Source organism: Panulirus ornatus, chromosome 10 (genome assembly GCF_036320965.1).
Source record: "Panulirus ornatus isolate Po-2019 chromosome 10, ASM3632096v1, whole genome shotgun sequence".
Classification (NCBI taxonomy): domain Eukaryota; kingdom Metazoa; phylum Arthropoda; class Malacostraca; order Decapoda; family Palinuridae; genus Panulirus; species Panulirus ornatus.
In genome coordinates, this window is record NC_092233.1 from 9426368 (window position 1) to 9441576 (window position 15209).

A 15209-nucleotide genomic window follows, 5' to 3' on the forward strand; every position below is an offset into this window, starting at 1 on the left:
AATAAATTCCACTGCAATACCATCCAAACCTGCTGCCTTGCCGGCTTTCATCTTCCGCAAAGCTTTTACTACCTCTTCTCTGTTTACCAAATCATTTTCCCTAACCCTCTCACTTTGCACACCACCTCGACCAAAACACCCTATATCTGCCACTCTGTCATCAGACACATTCAACAAACCTTCAAAATACTCATTCCATCTCCTTCTCACATCACCGCTACTTGTTATCACCTCCCCATTTACGCCCTTCACTGAAGTTCCCATTTGCTCCCTTGTCTTACGCACCCTATTTACCTCCTTCCAGAACATCTTTTTATTCTCCCTAAAATTTACTGATAGTCTCTCACCCCAACTCTCATTTGCCCTTTCTTTCACCTCTTGCACCTTTCTCTTGACCTCCTGTCTCTTTCTTTTATACTTCTCCCACTCAATTGCATTTTTTCCCTGCAAAAATCGTCCAAATGCCTCTCTCTTCTCTTTCACTAATACTCTTACTTCTTCATCCCACCACTCACTACCCTTTCTAAACAGCCCACCTCCCACTCTTCTCATGCCACAAGCATCTTTTGCGCAATCCATCACTGATTCCCTAAATACATCCCATTCCTCCCCCACTCCCCTTACTTCCATTGTTCTCACCTTTTTCCATTCTGTACACAGTCTCTCCTGGTACTTCCCCACACAGGTCTCCTTCCCAAGCTCACTTACTCTCACCACCTTCTTCACCCCAACATTCACTCCTCTTTTCTGAAAACCCATACTACCTATCTCTCCTTATTTCTCATCTTGGTTACATCCACACACATTTAGACACCCCAATCTGAGCCTTCGAGGAGGATGAGCACTCCCCGCATGACTCCTTCTTCTGTTTCCCCTTTTAGAAAGTTAAAATACAAGGAGGGGAGGGTTTCTAGTCCCCCACTCCCGTCCCCTTCAGTCGCCATCCACGACACGTGAGGAATGCGTGGAAAGTATTCTTTCTCCCTTATCCTCAGGGATAGTGAAAAAAAAAAAAGTTTGTTGGGTACTACAGAATGCTATCAGTGCAATTACAATAGAGAAAAGGCAATATAGACCAAGCTGTGAACAGAAATGAAAAAATGTACAATGTAAAACATAAGGAATACATCTAGAAATACTGCACACTAACCTAGAAACTTGGCATGTTTTAATCACAGTCTGTTCCCTGTTAATTGTTCATGCTCCCAGAGAGGACTATGGAAACTGAAGGACATAGCCTTAAACACTGACCCACAGGGTAATCTTCACTATTCTTGAAATATGTGAATAAAACCTACAGATTACTAAACGTGCAAAATGATCCAGACACAAGATCTGCTTAAAACTTTAAATCACTTACTAATTAGTTGTTCTTGCAGTGTTGCATCCTCTCCATCACCAGCAGAGTACATTCCAGAGCTAATTGCCTGCAGCCTTTTCTCTGCAGCTGCCAGAGCATCATTGTCAGCTTGATCTTGTGCTCGCATTTTATCGAAGGTTCCCTGCAGTTTGTCACCTTCTATCTTCTTATTTTCAACTGTTTTGTTATCCTATGAACAAGAAAGAACAAATAATGAAAAGTCTTTCAGTTATCTCAAGTGCTGTTATATCCAAGAATCAAAAATATGGTTGTGAGTTTGTGAAGCATCTTTGAGCTTGAAAAACTCACCTGCCATCCATCATCTAAGGTTCACCCATCAAAACCATCTAACCTATTCAGTGAGGCAGGTGGACACATGACATGTAATGCCACAGTCGTGTCAAATGTACACAAAAAAAGGAACTATAATGCATCCTGAAGAATTGCTTGAAATTTTCTAATAAAAAACAATACCAAGCTGTTCTATCTTCCCATGTATGACATAACTGCCACAGTTCCACAATAGCAATTCTACCAGTCTTAAACTCTACAAGGGAAGTTGGGCTAAGAAACATATCAGGGAAAGTGATGGGGTCTAATTCTGAAACAGGTTTTTCACATGTTCCAAGTTATATCTTTTAATCTAACCTTCTCACCTGCCCTTCGCCATGTACTTTTACAACAGCAGTGTAAAGGGAAGGAGGATTTACTTAACCCCTAAAATGTAGCTACAGTAAAACCCAGTTGTCTATTCATTTTTCTTTTATAGTGACTGACATGGTACAGCAAAATAAATCAGGACTCTGTAGGTGTATGTACACCTGAATCTTGAAGGAGGTGCTACTGGGCTTTCCCTGCACCACAAATGAAATTCACCTTTGGTGAGGCAGTATCACTGGGAGCACATTCTCGTCAAAGAACTTATCATTCTAAAAAAGTCTAAATTTCCTTGCTAATGAAAGTAGTGAAGACTTGGGCTGTAGGAGCTTCTAAAAAGAGGTCATGGGTAACACCAGGACTCTTTCAGAGAAACTGGTCCTGAGATAATCATAAATAAATAAACTCTTCAAGGAAGACTATCATATGAAAAGGGAAAGACAAAATTTGGAAAAGGATTCCACAACTTAGCTGTTCAAGGGAATAAGAGATATCATAACAGCCAATACTTAAGTGGTCAGCCCCCACACACAAATGGTGACATGAACAGCCAAACACATGCCAAAAGTCCAAACCTTTGGGGCTGGGATACGTGCAGACAGCTCATGAGAACACTGGACAAAATAATTACCTATAGAATGAAGAGAGAGCAGGAACAGTGAGGCATAAGGAAACAAAAGGTTAAAGAAAAGTGATGACAGGAGCACTAGTGAAATGGAAGAGCCTTATTTCCACTCTAGTTAATAGATAGGGGAGGATGAGCCACACCAGATTTGTAAGCAGATGTCCACACTTAGGAAATAAAAATCCCATTTGATATGAAACAGCTGCTCACAAGAAAAATTATTACAATACCTATACATTCCCAGCTTTTGGGAAGCAGACTTTGTGATGTTGAATATGTGGAATTTATAGGACAGAGGAAAGGAGAAGGTTAAGCCCAACATGTTTATGTTATTAAAGTGTTGAATATTGGTGTTTTGAAATTGAAATGGGGGGGTTAAAAAAGGTTATCGCTTTCCCACACTGAGATGATGCACAGGTCCACAAAAAAAGAGGAAATATGATCAGTATGAGGGGGAGAATAAACATTAAAGGGAGGAGAGGAGGAAAAGTGAGCTGAAGCATGTAAAATGGAATCATAAGCATAAGAAAGAATATGGTTATGAGTAGAAGAGAGATCATTTATCGAGAGAAGAGAGAGATTAGGTGATACGACAGAATGCCGATGAACACTACTACTTTACCTACACCAAAAACTGATTACTGATTATCATTGTTTTATCTTTTAAAACAAATGTTTTCTTGTTTTAATACATATGATTCACACATAATTTTCTCATAACAAAACTATTAGTTTGCAAAATCATCAACTGCATCATTGTGATGTACAGTTGTCAAGGTCAAGCAGGTGATAGCAACACTACCTCCACATGTGCTAGAAACACCTCTTGCTTCATCTCAAAGAATTTCCAATGTTAGAAGCTCCATGACATTATAAGTGTCCATAAAATCACTCTCCACATGATCCAAAGACAGATCATCAACTAGCTGTATCTCAGATGCCTGTTCCTACCTGGAACTCCTCCAAGAGGATGGCCAAAGCAATTGTATATTTATAACTAGCAAACTCCATTGCAGCTTCTTAGCCTGTAGAGACTCACCCTTAGATTGTCATCTATCTATCTATCTATCCATATCTCTGATGCCTGTTCCTTTCTGGATCTCCCTCATGGAGGTGACCATGGCAACAGAGTCTCCATAACTAGTGAACTCTCATGCAACTTAGCCTTTACCCCCCATCAGACTACTGATGTTCCTACTGACAACTTCAACTTAATACTCCTGTCTAATATTCCTACGTCATCATCATCAAGCAATTTCGATCATCTGCTTCTCGGTCCTCTGATGTAGCTAAAAGCGGCTCAATTTCCTTTCTAGAAAATTCATGAGAATGCGCCGTCATCAGAGCTGATATAGAATGACTGACAGTGGGGAGAAATTATTGTACACTACCCCCAGGTTCAGCAGACAGTCACAAAATACATGTACAAAATGTTATGCACAAATTCTGTCTAAAGGAGTTGCTCAACTTGCATAAATATCTATCTAGAGGAATTAAGGGCTTAAAAAGTGATGCATAAATCTTGTCTCAGGTAATGTATGCTGCAGCTGATTATGTACTAAAAAATTATGTATATTGTGGTTAAAGTGTTAATACTTTGGGCACAGATAATAAGACCCCTAGCAACATGCAATCTAGTACACACTTCTCATGCTCTAGACTGGGGGCTATGACTTTGATTTATTATACATGACAGCAAGAAAGTGGATGTGAGCAAATGAGGCCAGTTTTCATCTGTTCCTGGCACTAACCTGTTAGCAAGAAATGGCAAACAATTAAGGAGAAAATAGAGAAATTACCTCACTTAGGTAAAGGTAAAAGCAAACTTAACAGGCAAATGTTTTGAGTGATGTAGCTGATCTTGCAAATATGATAATATACAATAAAATGAAAATACAAGCGTTAAGCTCTGCATGTGCCACCCTACTCTACTTGAAAGAAACTTAATTAGAAATGAATAACTGACTGGTTGAACTTGGTCTTCCTTGGAAGTAAAACTATGACCATGTGAAGAATGCAACCAGTGCCAATCTGTTACACAATCTATTTTCTTAAACTAAACATTTTACCAACATTCAGTCTTTTCTTGCTTCCTCACATCTACTTTCTTTGTTCTTATGACAGTACTCCCAAGCTGTGACAACCCATTCTTCCATCATAAGTACATATTCTATAGTGTAATAGGTGGCAATGCTTCACATCTGGTTTGAAAAATAAAAAAAAGGGTATACAGAATTCTCCAACAGAGCAAACCATTATTTCTGTTGAGTTTTCAATTCTTGATATTTAGATATCTATTTTCTGGCAAACTATGACTATCAACAATTATACAAATACAATAATTTTCGCAAAGGGTGCTGCTTCATATGCCAAATAAACAGGCTGATAATAGCAAGTAGGCATAACTATACCTTATGAATCTCAACCAATTCCAATCCGTATCACAACAACATATACAAAAGCAAGATTCTTTAGTGTAAGCACCGAATTAGCATACCATTACAGACTCTTCTGCAAATGCCACCTTGGACAAGTATACATATGCAATAATTTTTCTCAAAATGTACTGCTTCATATACGAGACAAGCTCATAAGGTGCAAGCCAACATAACTATACCTTATATATCTCAACTACTTCCATCTTTTATTAAACAACATGAACAAAAGCAAAATTATTATGAGTAGGCATCAAATTAACACATCATTATAGACTTTTTTGCAAATGCTACCTTGGACAAGCAAATGTTATTGCCAATGGTTGCAATTTCTGTTAAAAAACATACAAACATTTTTATCATCACAGCATCTTGACTTTCTGCTAAAAAGACTTTTGATCTAGAACTACAAAGACAACCACTAATAATAACCTCCGGTGACTTACATTCCAGGTGTTAGTACTCAGGTGAGTAGGACAATGCATTTTATCTCCTGATGACAATAAAAATCATGAAAACTATAAATTTAGCCCAACACTACTGAAAGTTATTTGGGTTAAGTGACTTATTGTGTGTTTATCATTTCCTATATAACAAAAGAATACACAAAATCATCTACAGCCAAACAAAGAATCAATTTTCACATTTCTATCAAGATACTTACATCAGCTAAAGACTTCTCAAGTTGTAATTTCTTCTTCTCTTCCGCCTTCAAAGTTTCTTTTAAGTTTTTGAGTGATGCAGAGAGCTTTGCTTCTGCCTTTTCTTTCTCTTTCAGTCTTTTTTCCAATTCAAGAAGACGACCACCTGTCTCCTGTTACAGAAAAGCAAAAATCTGAAGTTTTATCAGTTATGATAATGGTATTCAATAAATTCATTAACAACTATTTCATCGTGTGTGTGTGTGTGTGTGTGTGTGTGTGTGTGTGTGTGTGTGTCTGTGAGTGTGTGTGTGTCTGTAGTGTGTGTGTCTGTAAGTGTGTGTGTGTGTGTGTGTGTGTGTGTGTGTGTGTGTGTGTGTGTGTGTGTGTGTGTGTCTACTTATTTAAGTGTTACTTTGATAAGATTTTGCCAAGATGGCTGTACTTCCACCTGCATTACACAATCATTTACTCTAGGTTCATCTGAGACTGATTTCAACCACATGCAGAGCTACTTTAGCTGTGCCATGCAGGCATCTTATCTATTGTGATACAATAGTACATCTAATACAGTAATCCCCCATTCCCCAAGACTTCAATGTACAGTAATTTGGCTTCTATCTGGTCCTCTGGATCCTGCCAAACTAAGTTTATGATCTAACAGACATTTCTGTAAAAGTCTATTACATTGCAAATTTAGTCTGGTGAAATAAGGACCCACTGGACTGAGTTTGGGATGTAAAGGAATACTCCATTACATCTGTAAAATCCTGACCTTGGTCCAGGAAGATGGGTGTCAGAAGAACTATGACAGCCTGTTTCACATCACTTTGGTGCATTGTTTCTCTAACTTGCTAACATACATTGTTCTCTCTTCACACACACACACACACACACACACATAGTATCATACTAATTCATATCAATAAGTAGTGCAGTATCAACCTATGCATTTACACCTACAAAGGTAACTTACATTTCAAAAGAAAACAAGACACAGCCCAGTTACTGCCTCTAAGTCTGTGATAAACACCTTTTTGGCCAAAGCCTAAACAAACTCAAGTGCCCATGTTTTCACATGACTGCAGTGTTATTATAGTAAGAAAACCATTCTTTTAGAATTAAATCATGGCAGATGAGAGTGCCATCAGTGATGTATGTGCTACAAGATCCAGGAAACACCTCACTATATACCCAACTCCCACCTTTCGCATGACACATGCATATCTTGCACATGCCAGCACTACTTCCCTAAATACCTCCTATTCCTCACCCACTCCCCTTGCTTCATTTACTCTCACCTTTTGCTATTCTACATTTAATCTATCCTGGTATTTCTTTACAAGTCTCTTTTCCAAGCTCACCTACACTCATTACTCTCTTTTCACCAACACTGTTTCACCTATTCTGAGAAGCTCTACAAATCTTCACCCTTGCTTCCACAGGACAGTGATCAGACATCCACCAGTTGCCCCTCTCAGCAATCATCTACATCCAAATGTCTCTCTATTACATGGCTGTCATCAACATGTAATCCAATTTAGCCCAATGACCATCTCTCCTACTCACCTATGTATAATTGTGTATGTATAAATGTGGTATACCTGGTATACCGGGGTTGACGTGCTGTCGGTGGATTGAATCAAGGCATGTGGGGCGTCTGGGGTGAGCCATGGAAAGCTGTGTAGGTATGTATATTTGCGTGTGTGGACGTATGTATATACATGTGTATGGGGGGGGAGGGGGGGGCATTTCTTTCGTCTGTTTCCTTGCGCTACCTCGCAAACGCGGGAGACAGTGACAAAGTATAATAATAAAAAAAAAATAAAAAAATAATAAATGTGGTCAAAGGGCATTATTAGATTACATGGTAATTGATAGGCATGTAACAGAGACTTTTGGATATTAATGTGCTAAGAGGGGCAGCTGGTGGGATGACTGATCACCATCATGTGGAGGTGAAGGTGAAGATTTGTGGAGGCTTTCAAAAAAAGAAGAGAATGTCAGGGAGAAGAGAGTGGTGGGAGTAAATGAGCTTAGAAAGGAGATTTGCGTGAGGAAGTATCTGGAGAGACTGAGTGTAGAATGGCAAAAGGTGAGAACATATGACATGAGAGAAGTGGGTGAGGAATGGGATAAATTTTGGGAAGCAGTGATGGCATGTGCAAGAAATACATGTGGCATGAGAAAGGTGGGAGGTGGGCAGATTAGAAAGGGTAGTGAGTGGCGAGATGAAGATGTAAAGTTGTTAGTGAAATACTTGCAAGGAAAGAAGGCAAATGACAGGGAGATATATAAGAGAAAGTGGCAGCAGGTCAAGATGATGGTGTAAGGGTTGAAAAGGAGGGCAAATGAGAGTAGGGGTTAGAGAGTATCATTAAACTTTTGGGAAAATATAAAGAGAATGAGTGAGGAAAGGTTGACAAAGAGGGTTATATGTGTGTCAGAGGTGGAGGGAACAAGGAGAAGCAGGAGGCCAAATTGAAGATGGAAGGATGGAGTGAATAAGATTTTGAGCGATTGGGGCCTGAACATACAGGAGGGTGAGGGAAGTGCAAGGAATAGAATAAACTGGAACAATGTGGTATACTGGGGTCAATGTGTCATCAATGGACTGAACTAGGGCATGTGAAATGTCTGGGGTAAACCATGAGAAGGTCTGTGGGGCCTGGATGTGGATAGGGAGCTAAGGTTTCCATGCATTACACATGACAGCGAGAGCCTGAGTGTGAACAAATGTGAACTTTTTTGCCCGTTTTCCTGGCACTACCTCGCTGAAGCAGGGGGTAGCGATGCTATTTCCTGTGGGATGAGGTGGCACCAGAATGGAAGAAGGCAAGTATGAATATGTACATGTGTATATATGTATATGTCTGTGTATGTGTATGTATATATGTATGTATACATGTATATGTTGATTTGTATATATATATGTGCACGTATGGGCATTTATGTATATATGTGTACAAGTGGTTTGGCCATTCTTCATGTTTCCTGGCGCTACCTTGCAGATGCAGAAAGCAGCGATTAAGTATAATAAATAAATATGTGTGTGTGCGTGTATACACACTACTTTTCATTCATAATTACCCAGGATTTATTCATATGAAAGAGTCCTGATGTTACCCAGGACCTTTCTAAAGGCTCCTGCAGCCCAAAGCTGCATTACTTCCAATAGCAGGAGAATGTGGACTCCTTTGGAGTGAGAAGTTCTATGAAAAAGACTGTACTTCAGTGAAACATCCTCAATGGTATGCATACACCAGTGAATTCTTTGTGCCTTCATACAAATGCTTTTGTTCATGGCAACAGGAATTCATCACCAAATAACAGTGATGGTGTATTCAAATCAAACGATATCAGGTATTATCTACAGTATAAAACTGTACTATGATGCAATTCAATCAGAAAAATCAAACCAAACTGAATGACAAATTTACATTCTTCTAGTGAATGTTTACTTTTGTAAAGTATGTTACTTACATTATCACGAATCTGCTGTAGTTGTGTAATATGATTGTCTAACTCCTTGATCTCTCTTACGCCATTGCTTATTTGCTGCTGCAGATCATCAATCTGCTCCCTGACTCCCTTGTGTTCCTGTTGGGCCTTCTCGCTGGTCTCCTGTGAAACAACAACTTCTTTACTAAATCTTTTTATTGCTACTGTATTTCATCAAAGCAAGCATGGAACATTGCTTTTGTCCTCAATCAATCAATGTGCCTTCCTGCCACAAGATGAATTTTGAGATTTTTTTTCTAGAATGCTCATAGAAGGCAACTCAAACAAGGCATACATACCTCAATATCTCTCATGTTAACATGGCGGACAATCATGCATCAACTTCATGAAACATGCTGCATCCCTCTGCAAGCCCATAAGCAGTTTCCTAGTAATTTAAACACAATCTTTCATGATCATTAACTCCAACCCAATTTTCATACGTCAGATCATAAACATACACCTCTGATACCATTCATAAACACTTTTAACCCATGCCTAGTGTATGAAAATGATACATGGACTAACAAACTTTGACAAAAACTTCTTACTCTCATCTTTGCACACTAAGTTGACTCATCAGGTGATATAAATGTTTTCATTTACACCACCTTCATGTATACAGTGCTTTCATTGCAACTTAATCCCAAGACTCTTCTAACATCTTCATCCCTTTCAAAAACTAGTGCCTTACTTTGTGTCATATCACTTTCAGCATCTGCTGTTTGCATACATCACTGAAATGAACCTATTTTCTTCCAACTTTTCCTCTAATTCAGCTAACAATACAACATCTTCAGTACAGAGCAAATGTGGCAACTTCCATTTTGTTCCTCCATTCATGTGTACTGTACTACAATCACCCCACCTTGATCTCACTTTGGAGAGAATATACATTACGACTACCAATTATTTGGAAACTCTCTAACTAAAGTAAATGAAGACAAGGACCTTGGAGTTGTCATTAGCAACAATTTGAAACACACCTAACAGTATCAACCAGCAAGTAAAAAGGTAACCAAATGCTAGGTTTCATAGCCAGGAACATAGATTACAAGATTACAAGACACCAGAAACAATTCTCACACTTCATAATTATCTAATAAGGCCACACCTTGAATATGCAGTCCAATTTTGGTCCCCAAACTATAAAAAAGGCAAGGAAAATTTAGAGCAAGCACAAAGAAGCATAACAAAACTGATCCCATCCTTTAGAAATCTGGCATATGAAAAGGCTAAAATGATTGGATCTCTTCTCCCTTAAAAAACATAGACTTCACAGTGACTTAATCCAAGCTTTCAAAATTCTGAACAAATTTGATAAAGTAAGCCATGAGCATCTTTTTGAAATACAAGAAAATGTGGTTACTAGGACAAATGGAATAAAACTCAAAGCTAAAAGATGTAGCACAAATGTGGAAAAAAAGCCTCTTTTTCCATAGGTGTGTTGAGCACTGGAATAAGTTACTGTCACATGCAGTGAATGCTAAAGGTATAAATACCCTCAAAAGTTGTTTAAACAAATATTCTATAAATTCATGTATGCTCTGAGAAAAACAACAGAAATAAATGTATAAACTACAACAGTAACAGGGACACTAGAGGGCTAATGTGCAGCAGCAGGGAGACAGTGATAGCTTAAAAAACTACTGAGTGGAACAATTTTTTTTGTCATTATATCTTATCTTTTATTTTTTAAGACAACCTAGTTGTGGGCCAAGCAGGTCTTTCTTATGTAACTCATGTAAACTCTCATTCTTATGTAATGCCCTATCCATGAAAACATTTAATAACCATAAAAATAACACAAAACCTTAAACACGCTTCATGTGAAAGTTTGATTTGCTGTCTAGGCCAGTTGCAGGAGTTTTTTAAAGTTGCATTGCTTGTATCAGTGGAAGTGAAAAGTAGATAGGCAGCTGTTTCCATGACTTTCTTTTCAGGTGTGAAGTTGGTTTGTGGCTGATTTTTGAGCAGTGCCTCTGGAGTGAATTTGTGTGTTCTTTGAGGGATGGGAGTTCATTAGAACAGGTCAGGAGTGCTTCGTAAATAGGGGGTGGAATAGTGCAGTAAAAGTGAATTTCTTTACAGTACACCAGGGTCTTGTGACTGACTGTGTTGAAGAAGGAGTGCAAGGAATAGAGTGAATTGGAATGATGTGGTATACCTGGGTCGATGTGCTGTCAATGGACTGAACCAGGGCATGTGAAACGTCTGGGGTAACCTAGGAAAGGTTTGTGGGTGCTGGATGTGGATAGGGAGCAGTGGTTTTCTGTGCATTAAACATGACAGCTAGAGACTGAGTGTGAACGAATGTGGCCTTTTTTGTCTGTTTTCCTGGTGCTGCCTCACTGACCATTTCCTGTGGGGAGGGGTAGTGCCAGGAATGGATGAAGACTGTATCACTATCAGATGATTAAAGGGAATAAAGTCTTGTTGAGCTTCTTTCTCCTAATGACTCCATCATTTCCCTACTTCTGCTTGTAGCTTGAAACTGCTGGGGCCCCATACAAGGGGTCCTGGAGCTGGATAAACAATATAATATCATAAGCATCCTAAAAAGTGACCAAAGCACACAGCAGATCATTCTCCAATATATAATGAATGCAAGAAAAAGAAAACAATCGGGATACTGATCCATGGAATGGAAAAGCCAGTCTGGTACCAGATGTCTTGGTGGGAATCCTAAAGAATTCTGGGCTTTTGGGCAGCTAGGAAGAGTAAGTTAACGGCATACTGGTACCTGATTAGCCAAAAGCAGATTCATGGCTAAGTGTTAGTGAAGGGTGGGGAAGGGCAGCACTTCATCAGAAACAATGATGGTTGTAAGGGCCTAATGTTGATTTTTATATTGATTATCCTAATCTCTAATGCTCGCAGGACAGACCAAAGGACAGAAATGGTTACAACCTTCACCTTCATCACTAGTCACTCAAAACTCTAATAATCCATGCAGCCATAAAAATATGCATATCATGTCATACGTGGGTGCAAGCAATACAACCAAGGCCACATGCATCTCTTGTAAGAATTAAGTTGCAAAACTGAAGTCTCCGACCCAAACCCTACAGAACAGTAAAGGGCATGGATGCTAAACTCTCATTGGATTAATTACTAGCCATTATCATACTACAACAGACCACAAAATTTACCTGTGCTGAAACAAACTTATAAGCAATATAAAGCTTGGTCAGATGTTCTAGTTCCCGCTGCACTTTCTGAAATTCCAGGTACATGGTTCGTTCCTCCTTTAGCTTGCTAAGTGTAGGAGTAATCTCCTCCTGAAGGATCTATTACAAGAAAAAGATTCTATCAATTAATTTCACTGCTGTTCACTGTGTATCTTAAGCAGCATCTTGCAAGATATCCATCTAAACACTTAAAAAATTAATTCATCAACCATTACAGCATTATCATGTTATATTAACTCACATCATTGATCTCCTTCAGCTTAGCATCCTTCTTTTCAATTGTCTTCTGTGCCTGTTGCTTTTTGGATTCATACATGCGGGTACCAGCAGCTTCTTCAATCATTGCAAGAATCTATAACAATAAAGCACCAAGGGTTTTTCTGAACAGTCCCCAATCAATACAGTATGTTATAATCTGAAAGATCTCAACACATATTCATATCTAATAAGCCAGTCTATAAAACTAAAGCAAACTGTACAGTATACGCTGCATACATTCAATACCAATGAGACTACACCACCTTGCATACTTGTTTTGTTACCTTTGTCCACCTACACCAATTCTTACCGATACATTCTCTCATATCTCCCCATATATCCACCTCTAATGACTTTTCTAGAGGAATATATGGAAAAGGTGTTTCTTACAAAAATCTTAAGCACAAAAAGATTCAGCTGAACATCTTTTTTTTATGTAAGTGCAACTTCTTTGCTTCAATTTAAGTCTAAGAAATATATGATCATTACATTAATTGTTATAATGAAAATGAAAATCTAAGATTAACAGAAAACCACATAGAATGCAATCCAGTGCATTGGGCATAACAGCACAGGCCAAAATGGCAAAGCATGTGTTAAGAATTTACATGAACAAATAGAGGAAGTTCAAGAGCATTGGACAAATGTAAAATAATATGAATGGAAGCTATTATGAAAACACATGGAACTGTCATATGCACTGACATATGACATATTATGTCTGTCAGTGTATGTCACTTCACATTAACTGTACTTTAGCCCCCTTAACTTCAGGTGCAATAATTGTTGCTGTTACTGGACCTTCTTATGAAAATCCATCTCCTCAAGTGGAATGGACAAAATAATGATGCATAATCTTACTTAGGGCAATTTTTTTTTTTTTTGCTTTGTCGCTGTCTCCCGCGTTTGCGAGGTAGCGCAAGGAAACAGACGAAAGAAATGGCCCAACCCACCCCCATACACATGTATATACATACGTCCACACATGCAAATAAACATACCTACACAGCTTTCCATGGTTTACCCCAGACGCTTCACATGCCCTGATTCAATCCACTGACAGCACGTCAACCCCGGTATACCACATCGCTCCAACTCACTCTAATCCTTGCCCTCCTTTCACCCTCCTGCATGTTCAGGCCCCGATCACACAAAATCTTTTTCACTCCATCTTTCCACCTCCAATTTGGTCTCCCTCTTCTCCTCGTTCCCTCCACCTCCGACACATATATCCTCTTGGTCAATCTTTCCTCACTCATTCTCTCCATGTGACAAAACCATTTCAAAACACCCTCTTCTGCTCTCTCAACCACGCTCTTTTTATTTCCACACATCTCTCTTACCCTTACGTTACTTACTCGATCAAACCACCTCACACCACACATTGTCCTCAAACATCTCATTTCCAGCACATCCATCCTCCTACGCACAACTCTATCCATAGTCCACGCCTCGCAACCATACAACATTGTTGGAACCACAATTCCTTCAAACATACCCATTTTTGCTCTCCGAGATAATGTTCTCGACTTCCACACATTCTTCAAGGCTCCCAGAATTTTCGCCCCCTCCCCCACCCTATGATCCACTTCCGCTTCCATGGTTCCATCCGCTGCCAGATCCACTCCCAGACATCTAAAACACTTCACTTCCTCCAGTTTTTCTCCATTCAAACTCACCTCCCAGTTGACTTGACCCTCAACCCTACTGTATCTAATAACCTTGCTCTTATTCACATTTACTCTTAACTTTCTTCTTTCACACACTTTACCAAACTCAGTCACTAGCTTCTGTAGTTTCTCACATGAATCAGCCACCAGCGCTGTATCATCAGCGAACAACAACTGACTCACTTCCCAAGCTCTCTCATCCCCAACAGACTTCATACTTGCCCCTCTTTCCAAAACTATATATATATATATTTTATTTATTTATTATACTTTGTTGCTGTCTCCCGCGTTTGCGAGGTAGCGCAAGGAAACAGACGAAAGAAATGGCCCAACCCCCCCCCATACACATGTATATACATACGTCCACACACGCAAATATACATACCTACACAGTTTTCCATGGTTTACCCCAGACGCTTCACATGCCCTGCTTCAATCCACTGACAGCACCTCAACCCCGGTATACCACATCGCTCCAATTCACTCTATTCCTTGCCCTCCTTTCACCCTCCAGCATGTTCAGGCCCCGATCACACAAAATCTTTTTCACTCCATCTTTCCACCTCCAATTTGGTCTCCCTCTTCTCCTTGTTCCCTCCACCTCCGACACATATATCCTCTTGGTCAATCTTTCCTCACTCATCCTCTCCATGTGCCCAAACCACTTCAAAACACCCTCTTCCGCTCTCTCAACCACGCTCTTTTTATTTCCACACATCTCTCTTACCCTTACGTTACTCACTCGATCAAACCACCTCACACCACACATTGTCCTCAAACATCTCATTTCCAGCACATCCATCCTCCTGCGCACAACTCTATCCATAGCCCACGCCTCGCAACCATACAACATTGTTGGAACCACTATTCC

The 15209-nt window shown here is 39.4% G+C and overlaps 1 protein-coding gene across 3 annotated transcripts in view; it reads right to left on the reverse strand.

Moving 5' to 3' along the window:
- Positions 1–15209, reverse strand: part of SMC2 (structural maintenance of chromosomes 2) — a 150533-nt gene that overhangs the window by 56318 nt on the left and 79006 nt on the right. For all 3 annotated transcript variants that reach the window (XM_071665525.1, XM_071665524.1, XM_071665526.1), the window contains exons 5-9: positions 12652–12762; positions 12372–12509; positions 9202–9342; positions 5742–5891; positions 1361–1550 (exon numbers count right to left, since the gene is read on the reverse strand). In XM_071665525.1, coding sequence (XP_071521626.1) covers positions 1361–1550; positions 5742–5891; positions 9202–9342; positions 12372–12509; positions 12652–12762 — 730 coding nt within the window. The remainder of the gene's footprint in view (positions 1–1360; positions 1551–5741; positions 5892–9201; positions 9343–12371; positions 12510–12651; positions 12763–15209) is intronic.